Genomic DNA, 24,547 nt, shown 5'->3' with positions numbered 1-24,547 from the left:
TGTACCCTCTCCAGCAGTTCCCTGTCCTTCTTGAACTCGGGAGCCCAGAACTGGACACAGCACTCCAGATGGGGCCTCACCAGGGCAGAGTAGAGGGGCAGGATGACTTCCCTCGAGCTGCTGGTCACACATTTTCTGATGCGCCACTGGATGCCATTGGCCTTCTTGGCCACAAGGGCACATTGCTGGCTCATGGTCATCCTGTTGTCCACCAGGACTCCCAGGTCTTTTTCCTCTGAGCTGTTTTCCGGCAGGTCAGCCCCCAACCTGTGCAGGGGGTTATTCCTCCCCAAGTGCAGCACCCTACACTTGCCCTTGTTGAATTTCATCAGGTTCCTCTCTGCCCAACTCTCCAGTCTGTCCAGACGCCTAAACAGAACTTTTAATTTTCACTCTTGAGTAAATGCAATCAGGATCATCTGTTTTCACTTGTAAAGCAGAAGTAACAGAACAACTGCAGGGCCTGAATCCAACAAGTGTTAGTGAACTGAAGAATCATGATGCCATTTCCACCACAGCTCAAGCTTAAATAAAACCAGCCAGATTTGAGAAATAATGCAAAAAAAGTTTGGGACCTGGACATGATGTTGCCTAGTGAGATATCAGACTAATCTGCAGCCCCTGATCTTGGAAAACAGAATTTCCTTCATCGGCTGTGTCTCGAGGTCAACACATTCATGAGCTTACCCCTTGACGGCTTTTTTTAATTTACTCTTTCTTCCATTCCAAATGTTGAAAGCATAAAATTGGAGAGAAAGAAAAAGACAATATTTAACCATCTGAACATTCAAAACAAAATCACTACGGGCTTTACTACAATACTTCAGAAATGTGGGATTTTTCTCACCGATATTTCAAATGCACCCACACAACAGCATTTCCATCAGTCACGCCTATAAACAAGTTTCCCCCAAACTTTCCATATTTCCTTTGCAAAAGGTTTTGACAACATAACTCTATACAATTTTTGCTGCAGGCCACGAGGCACGCACAGAAGATGAATCAGATTTAGCAGTTTGCTTTTTCTCTCCTCACAGTTGTTTTTCCACTGTGTTATTAACAGTGCTAAACGAAAACACTGCTGAAGTCAAAACACCAAAATGTGGTGGAGTGGAAAGACATATTTATTCCCATATGCGGAGGGTAAAAACCTTTACAACTCATCACAGCTTCACACTCGTGTGAGTTATAGGTCTTGCCTCTTCCTGGTAAGGACAGATGATGCATAATCCTTCAGCAACCTATTATGCACTCGTTTTTTTTTTTTCATATTCTCGCTCTGTTCCCCTTCAGCAAACTCCGCCTGGGCACAAATACTCAGGACAAATGAATCTGCAGAGGCCTACGGCTTCAACCTTTTTACAGCACGCTAATTAACTACTTGTAATTACAGTGGCAGATAGTACATCGCATAGAGGGAGCTGGCAGTCTCTCAAGGATATAAAAGGAAGGCTGAGATTTTTTTTTTTTCCAACGAGTTTAGATAAGAATTCTCCTTAACAGATGAGGAATAAAGCGAACGGATTGCAATCGTACAAAGATGCTCAGCGTTTCTCATCGGTCTGACTTAATGTTAAAAGCTGCCTAATGTGTTATTAGGAGGTTATTTAACAGTGATTTTTAAAAGATGTGAATATACCTAGATGAAAAATACTCGGTAAGTTATATTTAAACATAGCAGGAAAGGTGCTTTGGTTTGTATGGAATGTGTACAAGGTATCAGACATGGGACTGAATCCAGGATTAAATTCAAGTTTGCCAACAGCCACACGGCATAGACACCAGCCCATTCTCAGCTGCAGCTTTCAGATGAGCTTTGTGGTAGGTTCCGAAGAGCACACACCTATTTCCTAGTGTGGATGAGGGATCTGGAACGTTACGCTTCACTAGGTCACGCTGTGTGGCATCCGCCTGCTTCTGTGTATCCCATCTGGGCAAGAGATTACAACAGATGGCCAGAAGAGGGGAAAAAAAAATATTTTATCCAGGATACTGCATAGAAAGGCCGCAATGTCACTCGCCACAACAGCAGACAGGCTTGTTGGCAGCCAGAGCTCAGATGTACTTAGGAAACAAGACCATTACAGTAAGTCACAGTCATCTTGTAAAAGGCAACGTGGACCTGCAGAGCAAGTCAGGAAAATACAGCCCACTTCATAGCTGAAGACCTAAAAGACACTGAAGATGTAGCCTCTTCAAATCTTTTTCTATTCTCACCTCTCTACGAGCTTTAAATGAGATTAGGATTTGTCTCCCTCCCATATCTCAGAGCCTGTTTAGCTGCGGTACAAATAAATGAGGATGTTCATCACTCACGAGCCGAGATGCTGGACAGGATATGAAGCAGCTCTGGCTGAGAGAGTAAGAGCAGGTAAAGGTACTACAGAGCTCAGTATCCTGATGGGATCTGCTGTTAATCATGGATGAGATATGGATTTGAAGATCATGATATCACCCAGAGCCTCCCAAATGATATTCAGCAGTAACTATGGTAATTCTCTAAAGAGAGAATGAGAAATAATTCTGATAGCAATATCTGATCAACTTGTCTAAAACAATATTTATCACTCAAGTTCTGTTTTTCTACACCTGGACCAAGTTTCTTTCAGCATCTTTTTCCCTTCAAACACCCTCTTGATAGAAAGCTCTTGAAATTCCCTTTCTGTGAATGTGAACTATGGTGTCTGAACGAAACCATGCCCACGAATGACAAGACTTTGTTTTATGCTGCAGCGACACATGTTTAACAAGGCTGTTGATGTAGCAGATGAGACATCTGCGTCAGCTTGGGAAATGGTTTTAGATTTTGCACATTGCAGCATTAACCTTCATTCCATCCAGCAACAAGCTGCAATCTCAGAAACTGAACTCACCGGCTCCCTGGGTTAGTCAGGGGGAAGCTCTGGTCTTGGGTGATGTTTCTTCCATCTGAGAGCAGAGAAACTTGTGTTGTTGGTTCCAATAATTGTTGACCGGAGCTGCCTGGTGCAGGACAGACTGCCAGGTCCCTGAAATGATAGAAAAAGAAAGTGAAGTGCTTGTTATGTTCATTTATATCCTGTGACAGCATTATTAGTGCTTAGTGAGTTCACAAAACCTGTTCAGATGTTGGAGACCATTATCTCCAGTGGGAGAGAAGCAGCAATAAGCAGTTGGGGGTAATAATCCAGGATTTATCCAGGCAATGGAAAGAAACAGTCCCAGCTACAGTATGAATATACTGAATCATAAGTGGAGATCTAAAGCAGGTTGGATGAGTCAATCTCCATGAGACAAAGCACTGTAGGGCAACTTGTTAGATAGAGACATTTTTATTAAAGACACCCAAAATCAGGTGAGATTAATCATACACTCATGGGTTGGAAGGCACCTTAAAAATCATCGAGTTCCAACCCCCTGCCATGGGCAGGGACACCTCCCACCAGACCAGGTTGCTCAAAGTCCCGTCCAACCTGGCCTTGAACCCCTCCAGGGATGGGGCAGCCCCAGCTTCTCTGGGCAACCTTGGCCAGTGTCTCACCACTCTCATAGTGAAAAACTTCTTCCTGAGATCCAACCTAAATCTAGGCTTTTCTAGTTTGAAGCCACCACCCCTCATTCTATCGCTCCCCTGCCTTGTAAAAAGTCCCTCTCTGGCTTTCTTGTAGGCCCCTTCAGATACTGGAAGGGGCAATAAGCTCTCTCTGGAGCCTTCTCTTCTCTATGCTGATCACACTCCTTTTAACTAACTCACAAGGTGAGAAGTTTTATCTTCACTGCCACTCATAACATCTAAAAAATATCATTCCCAATAATTGCAGTACCGACATCACTTTATTTATAGACTAGAACCCCAGAGTCAAAACCAAAGAGCAGCAGCACTGAAGACTGCCAAACATGAGAGGTCCTTCATGAAATCCTGAACTTATTTATAAGTCTTGGAAGATTCCATACATCTACCCCCTGTACCTCAAACTGTCTTTTCACAGCTCGTCACCTTGCCAGAGCAGGACTGTTCCCTGCTGGGTGCTTCTGGTGCTTCAGCGATGAGGCTTTCCCCGCTCCTTCTCCGAAATCAGTCCCCAGCCCAAGACACTGTGCATTGCAAGCAAAGTTTTCCTACTCCTCATCTTTAAATTTTCCTTTCTTTAGTTTCTTCTTATTATTAATACCTATAAATAAAGCTTCCCTAGTGTAAGGCCTCAAGCTGTTATTGTTTTGCTGTCAAACAGCCTCCAGCTGGTAGTGGTGTTTGTTCGTTATCGGCTCAGATCAAAATCTGAACCAATTACATGGGAGAAAGGGCCTGATTCCATTAACGGCCCCCAGAGCTGAGCGTTCTCAGAAGCCATTTCTTCTAAATCCACATCATGGAAATATAATAATAATAATAATAATAATAATAATAATAATAATAATAAAAGAAAATCTCTCAGCAAAGATCTCTGTTTAATATGTGACACAGAAATACACAGCCTGAGAACAGAGGTCATAAGAGCCAAAGCAGAAAGCTGAACGCAGGAGTCCAGGTCACCCTCTAAGGACCAGGTCACCACAGGAGAATGAACTCTACTTCCTGCAGCAAAGGTTTGGATTCAGAACCCACGACCCACTTCAGAAGCTACAGCTCAGTTAATAAATAAACTTAAAACCACACACCCGACAGCAAAAAAAAATATGCACATTTAAAGGTGTTATAGGGATGTTTTTTCACCTTCTGTCTCCGCACTAAATGTCTTTTTTACGTTGCCTCTCCAGTTTTGTACTCTCATTATAGGTGTTCAGGCTCAGAGTGTAATTCAAATTGCACCAGGATGCCTCAGCTCAAAAAAAAAAAAAAAAAAGGAAAACAGGCTGGAGAAGTTAACTAGCACCCTGTGAAAAGGCATAGCCGTGTAGTTCAGAACAATGTCCTAGTTTTGTCATTAAGAGGGTCATAGAAATCAAACTGAAAAGCAAAATTACACTCAAGTTTGAGGTTGACTAGACAAGAGGGTCTGCAAGACACGTATGCAACCTCAGCAAGCAAATCCAACCTGAAGAAAGAGTCTCAACCACAAGTAGACAATGGACCTTCTCTCTACCCAGTTCTGGCAAGGACCTCCAGGGAAACTGTAAATTTTCACTGAATTTTTCACTGAATTTTTAGAGTTGGAAGGGACCATACAGATCATCTAGTCCAACTCCCCTGCCGAAGCAGGATTGCCCAGAGCATGTCAGAGCATGTTACTCAGGACGGCATCCAGGCGGGTCTTGAAAATCTCCAAAGAAGGGGACTCCACAACCTCCCTGGGCAGCCTGTTCCAGGGCTCTGGCACCCTCACCGGAAAGAAGTTTCTTCTCATATTTTAAAGTATAGGATTTTCTTCCAACACAGAAAAGCAAGATTGCATGTTATAAATTCCTCTCTCACAGAATCACAGAATGATCTGGGGTTGGAAGGGACCTCTGGAGATCATCTTGTCCAATCCCCTGCCAGAGCAGGGTCACCCAGAGCAGGTTGCACAGGAACATGTCCAGGCAGGTTTTGAATGTCTCCAGAGAAGGAGACTCCACCACCTCTCTGGGAAGCCTGTTCCAGGGCTCTGCCACCCTCACAATAAAGAAGTTCCTCCTCATGTTTAGATGGAACTTCCTATGTTCCAGTTTGTGCCTGTTACCTCTTGTCCTGTCACTGGGCACCACTGAAAAAAAGACTGGCCCCATCCTCTTGACATCCATCCTTCAAGTATTTATAGGCGTTGATCAGATCCCTACCCTCAGTCTTCTCTTCTCCAGACTAAAAAGACCCAAGTCCCTCAGCCTTTTCTCATCAGAGAGATGTTCTAGGCTACTACTAATCATTTAGGGAAAAAAGGCTACTAATCATTTAGGGAAAAAAGGCTACTAATCATTTAGGGAAAAAAGCAAGGTTTACCACCTTTGGAAGGAGGGACAAGCAACTCAGGAAGAGTACAGAGATCTTGTTAGGTTATAGAGAGAAAAAATTAGGAAGGCAAAAGCCCAGCTGGAACTCAACCTGGCCATTAATATAAGGGACAACAAAAAAAGTTTTTATAAATACGTCAACAAAAAGAGAGTCAGGGAGAATCTCATCCTTTACTGGATGCGGGGGGAAACACTGCGACCAAGGACGAGGAGAAGGCTGAGATACTTAATGCCTTCTTTGCCTCTGTCTTCAATAGTCGGACCAGCTACCCCCAGGGTGTACAACCTCCTGGGCTGGAAGATAAGGATGGAGAGCAGAACAACCCGCCCGTAATCCAGGAGGAAGTAGTTAATGATTTGCTTATGCACCTGGACATGCATAAGTCCATGGGGCCGGATGAGATTCACCCAAGGGTACTCAGGGAGCTGGCGGGAGAGCTCACCAAGCCTCTCTCCATCATCTATCAACAATCCTGGTCAACAGGAGAGGTATCAGATGACTGGAGGGTGGCCAATGTGACGCCCATCTACAAGAAGGGCTGGAAGGATGATCCGGGAAACTATAGGCCTGTCAGTCTGACCTCAGTACCGGGAAAGATCATGGAGAGGATCATCCTGAGTGAGCTCTCACAGCAAGTGCAGGGCAGCCGAGGGATCAGGGCCAGCCAGCATGGGTTTATGAAAGGGAGGTCCTGCTTAACCAACTTGATCTCTTTCTATACCATATGACCCGCCTTCTCGATGCGGGGAAGGCTGTGGATGTTGTCTACCTGGACTTTGGTAAGGCCTTTGACACCGTCCCCCACAGCGTTCTCCTGGCGAAGCCGGCGAATCATGGCATAGACAAGTGTACACTTCACTGGGTAAAAAACTGGCTGGATGGCCATGCCCAGAGAGTTGTGATTAATGGGGTGAAATCCAGTTGGCGGCCGGTCACCAGTGGTGACCCTCAGGGCTCAGTCTTGGGGCCAGTCTTGTTTAATATCTTTATTGATGATCTGGATAAGGGGATTGAGTGCACCCTCAGTAAGTTTGCAGATGACACCAAACTAGGTGGGAGTGTTGATCTGCTTGAGGGTCGGCAGGCTCTACAGAGGGACCTGGACAGGTTGGATCAATGGGCCAAGGCCAATGGGATGAGGTCCAACAAGGCCAAGTGCCAGGTCCTGCATTTCGGTCACAACAACCCCAGGCAACGCTACAGGCTTGGGGAAGAGTGACTGGAAAGCTGCCCAGCAGAAAAGGACCTGGGGGTGTTGGTGGACAGCTGGCTGAACATGAGCCTGCAGTGTGCCCAGGTGGCCAAGAAGGCCAACGGCATCCTGGCCTGTATCAGGAATCGCGTGGCCAGCAGGAGTAGGGCAGTGATGGTGCCTCTGTACTGGGCACTGGTGAGGCCTCACCTCGAGTGCTGTGTTCAGTTCTGGGCCCCTCACTACAGGAAGGACATTGAGCTGCTGGAGCGTGTCCAGAGGAGAGCCACCAAGCTGGTGAGGGGTCTGGAGAACAAGTCCTATGAGGAGAGGCTGAGGGAACTGGGCATGTTTAGTTTAGAGAAGAGGAGGCTGAGAGGGGACCTCATTGCCCTCTACAACTCCCTGAAAGGAGGTTGTAGAGAGGTGGGTGTTGGCCTCTTCTCCCAAGGGAATAATGACAGGACCAGAGGAAATGGTCTGAAGTTGGGGCAGGGGAGGTTTAGATTAGATATGAGGAAGAATTACTTTACTGAGAGAGTGGTCAGGCCCTGGAACAGCCTGCCCAGGGAGGTTGTGGAGTCACCATCCCTGGAGGTATTTAAGAAACGTGTAGACATGGCACTTCAGGGCATGCTCTAGTGCCCAAGAGTGTTGGTTTGTGTCTGCTTGTGGGTGGGGTGGGGTGTGGTTGTGGGCGTTTGTTTTGGTTTGGTTTTGGTGTTTGGTGTTCTGGGATTTTTGGGGTTTTTTTTTTGTTTGGTTTTGGTGGGTTTTTTTTGGTTTTTTTGGTTTTTTTGTTGGTTGGACTCGATGATCTCAAAGGTCCCATCCAACCAAAAATATTCTGCGATTCTGTGATTTTTGCAGCCCTTTGGTGTACCTTCTCCAGCAGTTCCCTGTCCTTCTTGAACTGGGGAGCCCAAAACTGGACCCAGCACTCCAGACGTGGCCTCACCAGGGCAGAGTATAGGGGGGGAGGAGGAAGAGGAGGAAGATGAGGAGGAGGATGTCTGCTCTTGCTTACTCCAGTTCTTTCAGCAACTTTTAGACGAAATCAAGAAGTTAATCACTAGCTAAAGGCCTGATCTGAATCAGACTTCAACCCAACCCCTTATTTATGACCCTCAAACACACAGACAACTAGAGAAATTATTCAGAGCAAACCACTGAATGTTGCCCGTACATTATATTAGGCAACGAGACATCAAAATGACTTTAATTACACCTGCACGCAGCCACAGGCAAGAAATAGAGAGGCCAGGTTTTCAGTAATTTGGATATAAGAATCAAAATTTATGTCGATAACCCTGCGGGGCTGCAATAAATAAAATAGGTTAGATTCTTGTGTGACACCACTTTTAAAATTTTCTAACACATACTCGGGAAAATTAAGCAATATATTTCAGTTTGGATTAAAATGTGTAACGATGAGGTTAAGCATTAAAGAATCTTTCAGTATTTACAGATACACAAGAAATTAAAAACTTTTTTGCACATATAATTTTTGGCATCAGTCTCACATATTTCTATTCTATTATTCTATTATTTCTACTCTATTATTCTATTCACATAATTCTACTTCATAGAATTTAGATGCACTCATGACTGAAGTAGGATTCTCGTTCTCTGCGGCAGCGCTGCTTAAAAGAAGCTGAGCTGCCTCTGCCCTCAACCATTTCTGCTCCACAGCCACCTATTTACGCTCCCGGTCCTCTCCCAGCGTGATGCCAGCACAAGTGGCTCTTTTCTACCACAGAAATCAGGATACAAATCCTCAAAGTAGCTTTAACGGAGCTACTTATATAGTTCATACAATTAAAACCTAGTTTCACAAACAGCTAAAAAAACCCCAATCTTCAATGCCACCAAGACATTGTAGAAACTTCTAGCTAATGATACTGGTATTTCTATGTGATAAAATACATACATAATCAATTACTTGCACATTTCACAAATTTGTTCTTTTTAAATTATAATAATTACTTTTTAAAGTACAATCACCTACTTTTTAAAGTACTTGTCTTATTTTGCTCCAGGTTACCTGCAAGGCCCTCAGAACAAAGTTTCATTCTATACCGACTCCAGCCTGCACGGCAGGCATGGAACCTTCCTCTTGTATTTCCCAATACAATTCCAAATTAATCTGCTTTAATAAACTTCCTTCTCTCTGCCCCACTTTTCTCCAAGACGTCATCTCCCCAGGGGTAGAACAGAGTGAACAAAATGCATGTTGGCTTCTCCCAGTCCCAAGTCCATACCTTCAGTCAATTCAAACTCCCCTGGAAGTTCAGGGTAAAAATTAGGCTTTACATTGGAGTAATTAAGCAGGGGGACATATTCTTTTCTCTTTTTTTCCTCTAGAGGAGCAGTATTTCTCAGGCAGGAGTGGTATGGCAGCAAGATTCATCAGCTGAAACCCTGTATAAGGCCAGATGTGTTACCAGTGAAAGAAATCTTATTTTTCCATAAACAGCAGATTAAGTGGACAAAGTACATTATGCGCCGCTGCTGACAATGAAAATAAGGAAAAGGTCTATCATGTTCCAAATAAAAATTCATCAGAACAAAGCTGATGAGATTAAAGCAAGAATAGACGGTGAGAGTTTTTTAAAACTGGATTTTAAACAGGCATGACCCATCCTATTTATCTAGCCGAGTAAGAAGAGAAATAAAAACCTCCAAATAAAATACAGCTTGAAAGAAAATAACTTCAAATGTGGATATGCCATAGGAGAGAGAAATCTGGGAAACACTAAAGCTGAGACGGATCTGGACATAACAATGAGATGAGATGTCGAGCCTGGATATCTAATGCAATAATGGCTCAACGAAAAGATTGGTGTAATTTTGGAGCAAAATATGCCGAAGTAATGAACTAGGGTGCCTCAGGTGAGGCTGTAGTGTCTTCTTTGCCAGCACTAGTTGTAGGGACACTTGAAATACTCTGGACTGATCAATTTTGAGAGTTAATTAACAAATTAGAGAGACTTTATAGTAACCCCACTGAATTGACTAAGCATAGACTTCCAGAGAAAGATGAAAAGACGTTAAATAGTTTAAGAACGAACCATGGAAAGGTATAAAACAAGACAACAGTCTAACTACCCCAGGATTATATGGGTGCTGCTGCTAATGTCACTACGAATAATGACATAATGAATTACCTTGAGTCATCTCAGTTGCAGAATCTGCGTACAAATTCCTTGCTTAGCCCTTGATAAAAGCTAAAGAAAGCCACATCACCTTACATTTCCTATAGGCTAAAAGCGGGCACAAAGGCGGTTACCACAGCTAAGATGACACACAATAACCTTTTAATCTCCTCATGACTCAGGTCCATCATTACATATTGAAAGAAAGATCCATCAAAGCCCCAGGTGAGCTTTTCCAAGGTGAAAGCTCCTCTCTTATGGGTATTTAAGACCTGATTCAATTCTATATGAACACACATGCTCAACAGAACAACCATACCCTTGCTGCTGGACTGGACTATGTGACCTACCGGGTTCTCTGCTATCTAATTGCTACATTCCAGGATTACAAAAATCACAGAATGGTAGGGGTTGGAAAGGACCTCTGGAGATCATCTGCTCCAAGCCCCTGCCAAAGCAGGTTCACCCAGAGCAGGTTGCACAGGAACATGTCCAGGCAGGTTTGGAACGTCTCCAGGAAAGGAGACTCCACCACCTCTCTGGGCAGCCTCTTCCAGGACTCTGCCACCCTCACAGGAAAGAAGCTTCTCCTCATGTTTAGATGGAACTTCTTATGTTCCAGTTTGTGCCTGTTACCTCTTGTCCTGTCACTGGGCCCACTGAAAAAAGACTGGCCCCATCCTCCTGACACCCACCCTTGAAGTATTTATAGGCGTTGATCAGATCCCCCCTCAGTCTTCTCTTCTCCAGACTAAAAAGACCCAAGTCCCTCAGTCTTTCCTCATCAGAGAGATGCTCCAGGCCCCTCATCATCTTTGTAGTCCTCTGCTGTACCCTCTCCAGCAGTTCCCTGTCCTTCTTGAACTGGGGAGCCCAGAACTGCACTCAGTGCTCCAGATGGGGCCCCCCCAGGGCAGAGCAGAGGGGGAGGATGACCTCCCTTGACCTGCTGATCACACTTTTCCTGATGCACCCCAGGATGTCATTGGCCTTCTTGGCCACAAGTGCACATTGCTGGCTCATAGGCATCCTGATGTCCACCAGGACTCTCCAGCAGGTCAGCCCCCAACCTGTCCTGGTGCATGGGGTTACTCCTCCCCAGGTGCAGAACCTGACAAGAGGATACAGATCCTCTCCCAGAATTTCAACCATTTTATAGCATTCATATTTATGGCACCTCTTGACTTAACCTCTTGCGTGGAATGGGGTGTTGTCTACACTTGCCTCCGATTCTGCTGAGCGCATCTATCCCTCGAGGCCTGGTAGTTGCAAATGCTGATTGGGGGTGACGGGATTTTCTCTCACCTGCCTGACAGCTCCACCAAAGCAAGTCCGATACTTATCTTCAAAATCAGCTTCCAGCGAATGAATATTGTGGAATAAAGGCAGAAAAGAGCAACAAACTAAAGCAGCCTCAGTTAACAGTTCACACTGCAATACTAAATCAAACCCGAAACGTCCAGCAAAAGAAAACACCGATTTCCATTTTTCTTCTCATTTCAACATAATTTAAAATGAGTGAATCCGCTACCTAAAAAACCTTTTCTCTAAGTAAAGGTTTGGAAAATTCATCATAATTATGCGTCTCTTCCTGAAAGCTTCTGCCATTGGATTTCTAGAGACAGTTTAATTGACTAAGGTTTTTTTTTTTTTTCCTTCTTTCTTTTTTCTTTCTTTCTCCAGACTTTGTCATCGGAATGATTTTCATCAACACATTTGGTAGGTAGGATTGGTGACTGCACTTGTACAGCCGTGAAACGAGGGCTCGTTTGAAAGGTGTGAACTTTTCTCTTTGTTCTGCTGATGGCTGATTTAGAGGCCTATGTGATACTTTAAATGTCAACACTAAGAGCCTTTTCATGGCAGGTAGGAAAAGCAAGCAAAGAAGAATTGAGATTAGGACAATTTATACCAGGGGAAGGCAGGAGCGCCACCAAAGATCAATCAAAGGAAGCACATGGAGATTTATAGACTTTTAACACCATTTTTGCAGGGCCGTGACTATGAGGACAAAGGAAGAGAGAGAGTCGAGACAGGATCCATTTTCTAAAAAAACCCCAACAATTTAATTAAAAAAATTAGGAAATTGAGTCAGCTTTCAGAAATTCTGCTTTAAACAAGAGAGCTCCACAGAAGATGCACTGCAGCAAACAATCTTGTGCTGAGCACGGCTGTGACTTTCCAACACTAATTGCTAGTAGCGGTAAAAAACATGCCGGAGACCGTGAGCTGCCAGAAAAATGATCCTTTTCTGCTCTCTCCGAGAAGCAGCATACAATAATTTCATAGTTTTAGACAAGTTATTGAGGATGGCTCTGCCTCATACATTTTCGGTACGCATTTCGGGACTGCTGCACTCCCAAGTCAAAAGACAGGTGGAGTGTGATATATTTGTCGAGCTAGATTTAAAAGTGATAGGAAGGAGAGTTGTCTGTGAGATTTGCAATCCCTGACAGTTTCTAATCATTCATCCTTAAGAGCAGTGGAGAAGAAAGCTTAAAAAGGCATTTTTCACTTGATTGCAAAGGACTTGGCTGAAAACTGCTCTATGTTACCTTTGAAAGAGCTGGACGTACGCACTGGGTGCCTTCCCCGACAAAGCCTGTCGTGCTGCAGAATAACGCCTTTGGAGAGAAGCTTCTTCCTGATAAAGAAATACGACCGACTTTATACAGCAACTTAAAAGTATATACGGTAACTTAATTGGCTGTGAGATTCTTCTCTTTTGCTAAGACTCTAGAGTGTATGCATTTATATGTTCTGGGAAAATAGCAAAGCTGTATTATAACTAACAAGGTGCTAAATATGATTCACTGATCTACACAAACCAAATTTTCCTCTGAAATCTCGTTGGCTTTGAAAAACAAAGATCATCACCAGTGAAGCTCCATTTCTTCATAGTAGTCAAAATGTGCCAGGAAGGAATATCTGCAGAAACCCACTTTTGATGCCTCCCAACCTCCCGGGGATAATTCTAGCTCTGTTGTTGTCTTCAGCTCCTTTTCACCGGCAAGGAGCTGAGTACAGAAGAATTTGCCTCTGATGTATCTTAAACACACTGTCTCCTTGCTTCATCAATGCAGAAAACCTGCCTCACCAGCTCCGTATCAACCAATATTTCCCCCTTCAAAGAAGGAATTAACTTTTTGCAAATTTCAGTTAGTTAAACTGACTTTACACAATGAACACATTACAATCTCAGCAGACTGGAAAATGTGGTCCCGAATTTTGAGGGCGCATTAATTAACACGTGCTGTAGGACAATGTAATTTCTCAACTCAGACAAACGCAGCGCTACAGCGGGCGTAAAAAAAAGTGAAATGTAAATCACAGAGCACAGTTATTAAATCCTGAATTGCTATCAACTGATAGCCATTGAGAGTTATCAATTTAATAGCTAAATCACACATCTGGAACGGAGGTGTTCTGTCATGGCACGAGCAGTGAAAGAGAATATAGTTCATCTGCTGAATGCTCACGTTATGACTATTGTGAATTCCTTCATTTTCCTTCCCTATTTACACTAAGCCAGGCTCTGCTTAGATGCTCACTGAGCTTGTCTTTTGTTTTGCTTTCTTCTAGTAAAGATATAATTCTCACTCTTTTTTCTGTGTGGATTACAGATACAGATACCTTTCTGTTCGTACCTTGTAGAGTTAATTACAGCCACACAAAATTAGCGCAGGCTTGGCATGCTCACGAGGGATAAGGCTGCAGGGAATCGGATCTACTGCCTTTCCCCGAGCAGGAGATCCTGCTTCTTATTTCGCTTGTGGATAATTCACATTAATTTCTTCATATTTTTTACTTTCCAGTTCTACCTAATGGGACCGGAATGTGGTTACTGCAGTGACAGCACATTATTCGTGTGTCAAAAGCACAAAAATCTTTTGTTTTCTCACATACAACAGTTTAGACAAAATTTGAGTTTAAGGCCACAGACATATTTATATTCTCCTCATTAAATATGGTCTAAGAGGCACCTGTGTTTCACCTTGAATGTTTTACTATGCTGACACTTCAGCTGATGCCATAAAGCTTCCTCTGCGTGTAAAAATATATTGGGAACTTAGTGTAGTAAATAACGGAAAAGTATTACCAGCGCTGAACAAGGAGACTAATAAGAAAGAGAGCCTTGTGGCCACTAAGTAAGTTAAACGTAAGGTAAATGATAGCCCCCCCCCCTTCATCATGAACCACTTCTCCCTGACTTGACAAAATGTAAACTTTCCAAATAAGAATAAAAAATAAGATGAAATTAAAAAAGGGAGAAAAATTAATTGCTGGGGTGGTGGGAGTGAAGGCAGAGTGCCACCAAGGGAAGAAATATTCTGGTTTCTCCCTCACATTAAACTAACAAACCTTTGGGTGACAGGAACATGAAAATAAACCACACTTGTGACATTTTTTTTAATTCCACGTGGCTTGAAAAGAGGTATTTCATTTCGGAAGGGAGGTTCCCTATTTATGTCAGCCATTTTACAGTCATACCTCTCTCCACACCTAAAAGAGCCTTTTTTAAAGCCTGGGAAAGGAGGGGGCAGAGGGGTCTGTTACTTTTCTCCATCTACAGCACTAATTCTAAACATAGGAGGTAGTTATAAATACAGAGATAGTGGCAAAACTGTACAGCAAGTCACGACTGCCAAGCCATCATTCATCATAATGACATCATCACCCCGGAATGGAACAAAGTTTAAAGCTTTCATTTTTCTTTTTCTCTTTCTCCTGTCATTGTCGTATAAAAAGAGCATTAGACACATCTGCTTCCCAGCCCCAACTCCCCCAGCTGCCTGCAAGGAGAATGAATGCCTTTAGGGAAAGAACTATTAAGGAAAAGTAAAAAAAAAAAAGAGAGAGAGAGATGAAGCTGAAGTTGCAAAAGGTTATTTGAAATCCAAGCACATTGTTGAATCTGTTGACTGAAAAAGTAAAAGCCGGTGAAAAATGTGCTTAAATTTGATCTCTGGCAGTTATCACTAGTATAAACTCCGAAAGGCTCGGCTGAACGAGTTTTTCCACTGCCACAGGATGGCGTTCATAAGTAATCTTCATTGTCCTCTTAACTGCACCTAACTATTTCCTCCCAACAGGAGAGTTTCGTGTCTTCTTGTAGAACTGACAGATGATATTCAGTTCCCTTACACCAGTACAAAATTGGACGAAATCAGTTGCGATCAACAGATTTATTCTGGGGTAAAATTGAGCAGAAACGACAGCTTGTCCTCTCCTCTGAGTTTACCTGCCTCATTCTCATCAATCTGCCTTTGACTTTGGGGAACTGGTAAATATTGTTGAAATGAAAGAAGAAAAGATGGCCAGAGAACAGCTGTCAATTTTCTCTGGAGAAAGAAAGGTCTGAGTAACGTGTATTTTTTGCATACAACTTAACTTTTTTGTGTAAAGTAAGAGTAAATGCTCCTTACCAGAGCGCTCAGTTGGGCAGCTAGTTTGCCTGAGATGCCCTCTGGCCTGTTTTTGGCCGAAGAGTCCAAGAACTCATTGACAGATGAAGACCAAGTTCCAGGAATTACTCCACCGGGTGACAGCCTTTGCTCTTGTAAGAGCGGTATTCTTGAACCTGGTATGGAAAAGATAATTCTCAACAAAAATATTCTAAACACAACTTTGCAGGCAGAAAGAAACTAGTTATTTGCAACCGTCATCAGCTGGATTTTGGCACAATTCTGGATTCGCAAAAGACAATAGAAAGGATATAAACTACGCAGCTCCCAAAAAGCTTTTAAACCTTCCAAGTGCTTCACAGATATAACAAATTTATCCCCTCTGAAAAGTCTGGCAAATGAAACCTATGAAAAGTCTAAAAAAAATGCCCTTTGCATTAATGGACTAGGAAAAGGTGCTTAACCGTGTGTAAATGAGCTCATTTTGTTATGGACGCTCTGAGATGCACCACTGTTATGACTTTGAAGCTAATTACAGTTTTAACCTTCTCAGAGCTCTTGAATGTGACAAGGAGTTGGAGGGGGGCACCTTTTCTTTGCTTACTTACCTGAATTTCTGTGAACATAAACCCAAAGACTTGCATCACTGCTGTATTGCAAAGAACCAAACATGACTGAGCGCCAAAAAGCCAAAGACACAACTAACTCACTTTTTCCCCAAACACCTCCTTCTCTGGAGACGTTCCAAATCCACCTGGATGCATTCCTGCCCGACCTGCTCTGGGTGAACCTACCCTGGCAGGGGATTGGACTAGATGATCTCCGAAGGTCCCTTCCAACCCCTGCCCCAGTCTGTGATTCTGTGATTTTTTTCAAATTTGAAAAAATCTTTACACTGGGAATTATCCTGTCTAGCCAATGGTATCTAAATATGAAATTAAGCCACAGAAAAATTCTTATAAACATTGGTACATGACAGTCTTTTCAGAAATCCAATCAAAAAAAAAGGCTTAATTCCATTGTGTGTCATATCAAAGCACAAGAGTCACATCTAAAGGCAGTGGACGAGAGACAAAGAGACATCCCATCCATATGCATGTTATAGCTGCCCATGGCAGGTGGGATGGAACTCGATGATCTTTAAGGTCCCTTCCAATCTGAACCATTCTATGATTCTATACCATGTTTAAATGCCATCCCTGGAGGTATTTAAAAGACAGGTAGACATAGCGCTGAGGGACGTGGTTTACTGATGGGTTTTGTCAGTGTTAAGCCGAGAGGGTTGGACTCAAAGATCTGAAAGGTCCCTTCCAACCTAGGCAACTCTACGATTCTAGGAATCTATGTTCATATACTAAGGACGGTTGTTTTCCTTAGCATATGCCTTTCTAAAAAAGTTTCAACAGTCATCAGAGGACTCTCAGCATAGCCATTATACACTGCTGGTTTGTAGCTGCCAGAAGATCTGGTGTTAAGAACAGAGGAGATTTCAGATGGGTGGGTTCTGGTTCATGCACAGTAAACTACTCAGTTCGACCCCAGAGCCTAAACTTCAGTGGGTTTCCTGGTGCCCACCATCACAAACCATCAGTCTTTGATATAAATGTCCTTTTCCTCATTTGTAAAATACAAACAGTAACACATACTCTGCAGGACCGCTGTGAGATATAATTAATAGTTGTAAAGTACCAAGTTCCGTGGATGAAAGCTGCTAATGCGAGTACAAAGCGTTATCAGCACTGAAACGTATTATACTTCTGCTATAAAAAGTTTTTAAAGGAAGAGCTTATCTATTTTCTCCCAGTATTTTTACTCTATACACGAGCAAAAGATCTTGCACAGCAGTTCATTAAAAAAAGAATTAACAACCTATCATAATCTCACACAACCAATCTTCCCCCTGCTACCATCTTACTAAAAATGTCCGTATTAAAGACAACCTTGGGGCAAGTTTTTTAAAATAAATTATTTCACAGAGTCCATAAGAAGAGATGATGTCTAGAAATAGGATAGTTAAATTTATTTAAACACCTATAAATGAAGCTCTAAATGAATTTAATGGTGCATAGTAAATTTAAAAGTTACTTTATGGACAGCAGAATTGCCAAAATCTAGTCCTATTAATGAAGTTTCTGTAACTAGTGACAAGTCACTCACCGAAAGAACTCAGAACTGCTGAGGAATACAAAGTCCTTTAAAGAAACTCCAGATACATACATATATATCTTCAATATATAAAAATCTTTTATCTTTAATCCTCCCTCTTTTTCTTCTTTCCTGATAATCTAGTTAGGGTTCGGTGGGTTTCGTTACCTCTCAGGACAAAATGTCTCCAGTGTTTTTAAGACAAATAAGAAATAATATTTTAGTAAATAAGGCAAAGAAGTCTTCTTTCTCACTTCAAACAACCTTGGAAGCTCTGGAAATGAAAATAAAACCTACATAGTTTAAGATTAAATAAGGAAAGGTTCCCACTGCTGTAGCACTGAGACGCCACAATATGTATAGAAGCTTTTTTCTTGTCCGCTGGGAAATCAGTATTTATTAATTCTTTCAGGATACAAAATTACTTGAAATGATGAACTGATGAATTTTACACTATCCTTCATTAACATTTTCAGACATATTTGCCCTCCCTTCAGCTACTTTTATTTGCAGCCGTCTGAGCTACACATAAGGTCACGAATATTGGCTCTGTGTTACCTGGGAAACTCATTAACCCTCCTCTCGCAATGCATCTAACGAAGACAGCCATAAACCAACATAACTCTTGGAGTTAGAGGAAAGAGTTCACATCAATGAGCTTCTTGTTAGTCCATGTTGTGCAGTATCTTAACCACTGTAATGCCTGTTTCTTATCTCTTTTTCTTCACTATTTTAGAGGTCATATTCTGCTTTTATCCCAGCTGGTAACCTGCCCTGTCTGGAATAAATTCAAGGGCTACAGCTGAGTTGTCACAATATGTTAAGCTAATCTTAGTTATGCTGCCTCTGACAAGAGCAGTTCTTTCTTCCTCCACAGGCAGCCACAAAGCTCTTCTCCCCTACTCTTCCCTCCTTGAGTCAATCTGAGAGCTGCCTGATGAGTTTGACCAAGGAATCGATCTGTCTGAAAGTTAGAGTTGTTCTTTTTCCTAGGTTAGTTTTTTAATGGAACCGTTCCCTGATCCAGAGTACAAATGGTTGCACAATCAGGAGAATGAGAGCAACGAGCCAACTAGAAATGCATCGGCAGGAGAGGTAAGCTGGGCATGATTGAAGACAGGCTGAGAGAGTTAGTGGTGTTCAGCCTGGAGAAGAAAAGGCTCCAGGGAGACCTTAGAGCCGTTTCCCTAAAGGGGCTCCAGGAAAGCTGGGGAGGGACTCTTGATCAGGGAGGGGAGCCATAGGAGGAGGGGGAAGGGTTTTACACTGAAAGAGAGGAGATTTAGATGAGATCTCAGGAAGAAATTCTTTCCTGTGAGGGTGGCGAGACCCTGTCACAGGTTGCCCAGAGAAGCTGTGGCTGCCCCATCCCTGGAGGGGTTCAAGACCAGGCTGAACAGGGCTTTGAGCAACCTGGTCTGGTGGGAGGTGTCCCTGCCCAGGGCAGGGGGGTTGGAACTGGATGATCTTTGAAGGTCCCTTCCAACCCAAACCGTTCTATTACTACTTTTTGTAGCAGCTGGATTAGCTGGAAGTGATCATGAAGCTCCAGCCTTAGTCATTCAAGGGCCAAAAAGCTTCTGTTAAACATACTATTGATCACCTAGGTTTACCCCACAGTGGGTAGCCCCAAAAGTCCTTGGAGTGAATTTATAAGTAGCCTTCACTCATATTACTGTCCTTCCAGAACACTGAAGAGGTTTTCATATACCTCTTCATGCTTCTGGCTGTTCTGCAGAAGACAGTAAAGTAAGGTCTCAGTGCCTTGCCGTGTTCTTGTTGCTCAACAGTTTGATAGGCAAAAGCCACCAGCCATGGACACGTATCTTGCTTGTGATTCATCTGGAATGAATGGGAGATCCTCAGCCCAAAAGCATCCTTAGAAGAGTCAGGCAACTCACTTTCTGCATATTATTGCCTCAGGGCACACAGTGATGTAAAGAACCTGGAAACGTCTCCATTAAAGATGCAGATCCCAGAGAGGAATCCCAGGAGACCTATTACAGAGAATCACGCTGACTTCTCAGAGACAAGCAGTCTCACAGGTTGCACCATTCACAGATTTCAGTTCTTGTAACAAATAAGTAGGAATATTGTACTGATAAAACCAGTAGTAGTGTGTGCCCAGGCACAGTACCTGCTCCTGATTTGCCGCTCCAGACCTGAATGCTACCAAAAACTGCAGGTGCCTCCAAGCCCAGGTACGCCTTCACGAGGAAACTCAGCTCCGTGAATGCCTCATCCAATTCATCTGCAGAAAGTGATACATGAATTTCATGGTGAAGAGAAAGGATACATAAGGAAAAAAACCCCACAAGCTTTCATCAGTACAAAGCTACAAATCACAGAAGTTTGACACAGAAATGCACCTTTAAGTCATCCAGATCATCTCTTTGGGAGAAACATCTTCATCTTCATAAACAGCATCTTCAATAAAATAATCTGAAATTCATCTCAGTTTCTGCCCTCACCTAAATATTCTCCTTCTGCAATTTGGTTTACTGTGTTTTATTTCTTTAATGCTATATTTACAGACTGAGAGAGTTGGGCGTGTTCAGCCTGGAGAAGAGAAGGCTCCAGGGAGACCTTATAGCAGCCTTCCAGTACCTGAAGGGGGCCTACAGGAGAGATGGGGAGGGACTCTTGATCAGGGAATGTAGTGATAGGATGAGGGGTAATGGTTTTAAATGGAAGGAGGGGAGATTTAGATTAGATATTAGAAAGAAATTCTTTCCTGTAAGGGTGGTGAGACACTGGAACCGGTTGCCCAGAGAAGCTGTGGCTGCCCCATCCCTGGAGGGGTTCAAGGCCAGGCTGGATGGGGCTTTGAGCAACCTGGTCTGGTGGGAGGTGTCCCTGCCCATGGTTGGGGTTTGAATCAGATGATTTTTAAGGTTCCTTCCAACTCAAACCATTTTATGATTCTATTTAAATTTTAAGCTCCATATGCCCTTGACAATAACTAGAAATGCAGTATTTCATACCACAATTATATATTTCACCATCACTGTGGTGAACCACAAAAATCACCTCCACAAAAAGGCAGACACAGAACTAGAAAAGGATTCTTCTCTACCACCTGCTATCCTCAATTCCTAAAAATCAAGAAGCAAACATTTGTTTCAATGAAAATATCTACCACTCTCATGTTCCTGGTTTCAGGCTGGGGGACTCGAGCATGTTACTAAGTAGAAGAGTTCTGCAAGGAACAGCTTTGCAGCAGCCTCTTCTTTACAGTGAGACGTTGTCAGGCATCACACCAGCTGTCATTTCAATGCTTGAGATAATGCCAGAGATAATTAGGTCTTTAAGATCAAAAGCATCTCTGAACTCTGTCCAGAAACCAACAGACAATTAGCACAGATCAGTTTAATATTCTCCTAAGAGACAATAGTTAAGGAGTGGGCTTCAATAGTTGGTTCGCTTTCTGGACGGGCTTAAAGCACAACTTGGACACAGCAGAGTCATTCAGCCCTGAGAGATCTCCAGAGCTTTTGGATTCCTGGGACAAGAATTAACTGGGAAAATTAATTAAGGGATAGTTTAAACTGTCATGCTGAACATCAAACCGTTTGTCATCTCTAGTTTAACATTTGCCAGTGGCTCTGTTTGCGTAGCAGTTTGAGTCCATCTATTGGTGTGACATTAAAAGTCAGATTTATAGTACGGAAGAGATTAATTTACCTGTGTTGACTACTGCATCGAAGTAACCCGGAAAATCCTCACTTAGTTTGATGTACATGTCCACTCTGGAGACTGCCTCTTCAATCTCGGGCCTGCTGAATAATCCTTTCCTCCGCAGATGTCCCTCATATTTTTCCTTGTTCTTTGGTACTAACAGGATGTATCTGGGTTTAAAGTAGGTATTTTTCAAGCTACGTGCACCCTTTAAAATTAAGCAGAGAAATACAATGTTTTGTTCCTGACATGGAGTGCCTGTTGAACGTGTAGCTGAGTTTAGGACAACTCTATATTTATCCCAAATTAATGTGAAAGCAGCACTGGAAACTTGTCTCCAATCTACAGGTGTCAAGATCTATCAGCGAAGGCAATATCAAGGTGAAGTACCCTAAAGCAACATGTGGAAAGCATAAGAATAGTATAACTTTATTCTAAACACACGTTTGAAAGAATCCCTTTAGTCAAATTCCACAGTGATTTGAAGCAGCGTACTTCTCATACCCACCAGTTACTGGTTTTTCCTTCTTTTCCATCCTTTCTGTTACATCAGGACACAGTTGTTCTAAATGTGTGTATCACTGACCCACACTATCGTACGGACCCACAGCACAACTTACCTGCATCACCGCCTTGGCCCTCAGATTTCCACTTTGAACAAACTGACACTTTTCTCCTCAGCTGGTATATTTTTCTAAGTGAAAGCATGGAACTTCATCAAGATACAGACAAATTTATTTTGCTGGAGCAGCTTGTAATGTAAAATTTGAGCTTCCTGAATTCGCATAGAATCATAAAATGGTTTGGGTTGGAAGGGACCTTAAAGATCATCGATTTCCAACAACCCTGCCATGGGCAGGGACACCTCCCACTAGACCAGGTTGCTCAAAGCTCCGTCCAACCTCACCTTGAACCCCTCCAGGGATGGGGCAGCCACAGCTTCTCTGGGCAACCGGTTCCAGTGCTTCACCACCCTCACAGGAAAGAATTTCCTCCTAATGTCTAATCTAAATCTCCCCTCTTCCAATTTAAAACCATTACCCCTCATCCTATCACTACATTTCCTGACAAAGAGTCCCTCTCCGGCTCTCCTGTAGGCTCCCTTCAGATATTGGAAGGCTGGGAAAGGAAACCTGGGCCAGTGCCTCACCACCCTCACAGAAAATAATTTCTTCCTGAGATCTCATCTAAATCTCCCCTCTTTCAGTGTCAAACAATTCTCCCTCATCCTATGGCTCCCATCCCTGATCACAAGTCCCTCCCCAGCTTTCCTGGAGCTCCTTTAGGGACTGGAAGGGGCTCTAAGGTCTCCCCGGAGCCTTCTCTTCTCCAGGCTGAACCCCCCCAACTCTCTCAGCCTGTCTTCACAGCAGAGGGGCTCCAGACCTTGGAACATCTCCGTGACCTCCTCTGGACCCGCTAAAACAGGTCCACGTCTCTCCTGTGCTGAAGCCCCAGATTGAAGCAGCACTGCAGGGGTCTGTCACCAGAGATTCATCCCACCAGGTTTCAGTAATGGCAACCAGGCTGTAAGCTTTCTAGCAGCATGGTGGTTTCCAGCTCCTCTTGTTTGTTGCCCATGCTGCGTGCTCATTCATTTAACGTAACTAAAGCATCTCAATTTTATCAGTTAACTGTATGGGGTTCTAAAAGAGATGTTATCTAGTATTATATCCTACTTCCTTTGAGTGCCCAGACTGAATAACCAGTAAGAAGTGCAACAGAGGGTGGTCTTTGGTAGGAGACAGGCTGTGCTTATGTTTCTGGAAGCATTAGCCACGTGCAGCTCCTTCAGTTGCTTTGCAGGTATTGGTGGCTACAGAAGCAAAGGGAAAGCCCTACAAACTGTGTGCCAAAATCACAGCAGCTGCACTAACTGGAAGTGTAGACTCAGCAAGATTTAACTTTTACAATTTGTGTCAGTCTCCTTTATCAGTGAAAGATATACTCCAGATTAAAGGGAATGAACAGCTCTAAATTTTTAGTCTCAGCCCACAGACCATAATTAAAATTTCTTTTAATAGTGCTAAATCACTTTTGTTATGAGCCTCGCAGAAGATAATGGACTTCGATAACTTCTATTCAGATACATAACTCACCGTTATTGTTTCTCATCTGCTGGCAAAGTCCACAGTGATACAAGACTATGCATAATTACTAGGTGATCTTGAAACTTCAGTGACAAAGGAGTTTCTTCACTATCTGTCCATGACAGTCGCTTCAGTATTACCCAGTAAAAGTTATGGTCACTGCCTGTGTCGCTGGGTTAACCTCCTCATGAATAAACATGACGTTCCATTAAGTTCCTTCTCCTAAATTATTTGATAACCCATCTGCTTTGTGAAGAATTGACAGCTTTAAAAGGCACCCCATTCCATCATATTTAATCTTCTCCTATTTTACTTCCCTTGTAAATTTAGGGTCTGTCGGGCAAGACAACAAATGCACTCACTGCCTGCTGCAATCAGTGGAGGCTGAGGGTGATTCCCATTCTCACAAGAGCGAGGAAAAAGAGGAAATGGAACTACACAGAGATTAAGTTATTAATTTGCTGTTTAATATCAGCCAAGTAACAGGCACTTAAGAGCAAGATTGCAGCATTAAATTGTGGGCCATTTGAACAAGGAGCTACTAATTTTTTAGCACTGACATGCTGCTATTCTGTTATTTGTACGCTCATATGCAAGCCAGTAAATACATACAGATTTATTTGGGCCAAAGGGGACTGCAGCTCCTTATAAACTCTAACGTTCTTAAGTAAAAACTTGTTTTTCGATCATCAGTTTCACAAACAAGATAATCATCCTAAAATTAATTAAATTTAGTATAAGTTTTGCTTAAGTCTCCCTAGTCATGCCCCCAACTCTGGATGCACAACTTAGGATCCTGTTAGCACTGCAATCTCCCACATTTCACAGAATCACAGAATCTTCTAGGTTGGAAGGGACCTTCAAGATCATCTTGGCCAACCATCAACCTAACTGACAAAAGTAAACACCCACAAAACAACAAAATGCAACACCATCACTAAACCATGTCTCCCGGCACCACGTCAACCTGTCTT

At 43.0% G+C, this 24,547-nt stretch overlaps 1 protein-coding gene across 2 annotated transcripts in view; it reads right to left on the bottom strand.

Moving 5' to 3' along the window:
• LRGUK (leucine rich repeats and guanylate kinase domain containing) overlaps positions 1 to 24,547 on the bottom strand; it is a 59,131-nt gene that overhangs the window by 6,000 nt on the left and 28,584 nt on the right. The window contains exons 14-19 of one of the 2 annotated variants that reach the window (XM_074168645.1): positions 21,490 to 21,691; positions 19,943 to 20,056; positions 15,682 to 15,836; positions 12,811 to 12,899; positions 2,874 to 3,008; positions 688 to 717 (exon numbers count right to left, since the gene is read on the bottom strand). In XM_074168645.1, the coding sequence (XP_074024746.1) occupies positions 688 to 717; positions 2,874 to 3,008; positions 12,811 to 12,899; positions 15,682 to 15,836; positions 19,943 to 20,056; positions 21,490 to 21,691 (725 nt within the window). The remainder of the gene's footprint in view (positions 1 to 687; positions 718 to 2,873; positions 3,009 to 12,810; positions 12,900 to 15,681; positions 15,837 to 19,942; positions 20,057 to 21,489; positions 21,692 to 24,547) is intronic. The other variant, XM_074168646.1, reaches the window with a different exon arrangement.

The sequence above is a fragment of the Numenius arquata genome, chromosome 2, assembly GCF_964106895.1.
Source record: "Numenius arquata chromosome 2, bNumArq3.hap1.1, whole genome shotgun sequence".
Classification (NCBI taxonomy): Eukaryota; Metazoa; Chordata; class Aves; order Charadriiformes; family Scolopacidae; genus Numenius; species Numenius arquata.
The sequence above is the reverse complement of the archived record's forward strand: the minus strand, read 5'-3'. Positions and strand labels throughout refer to the sequence as shown.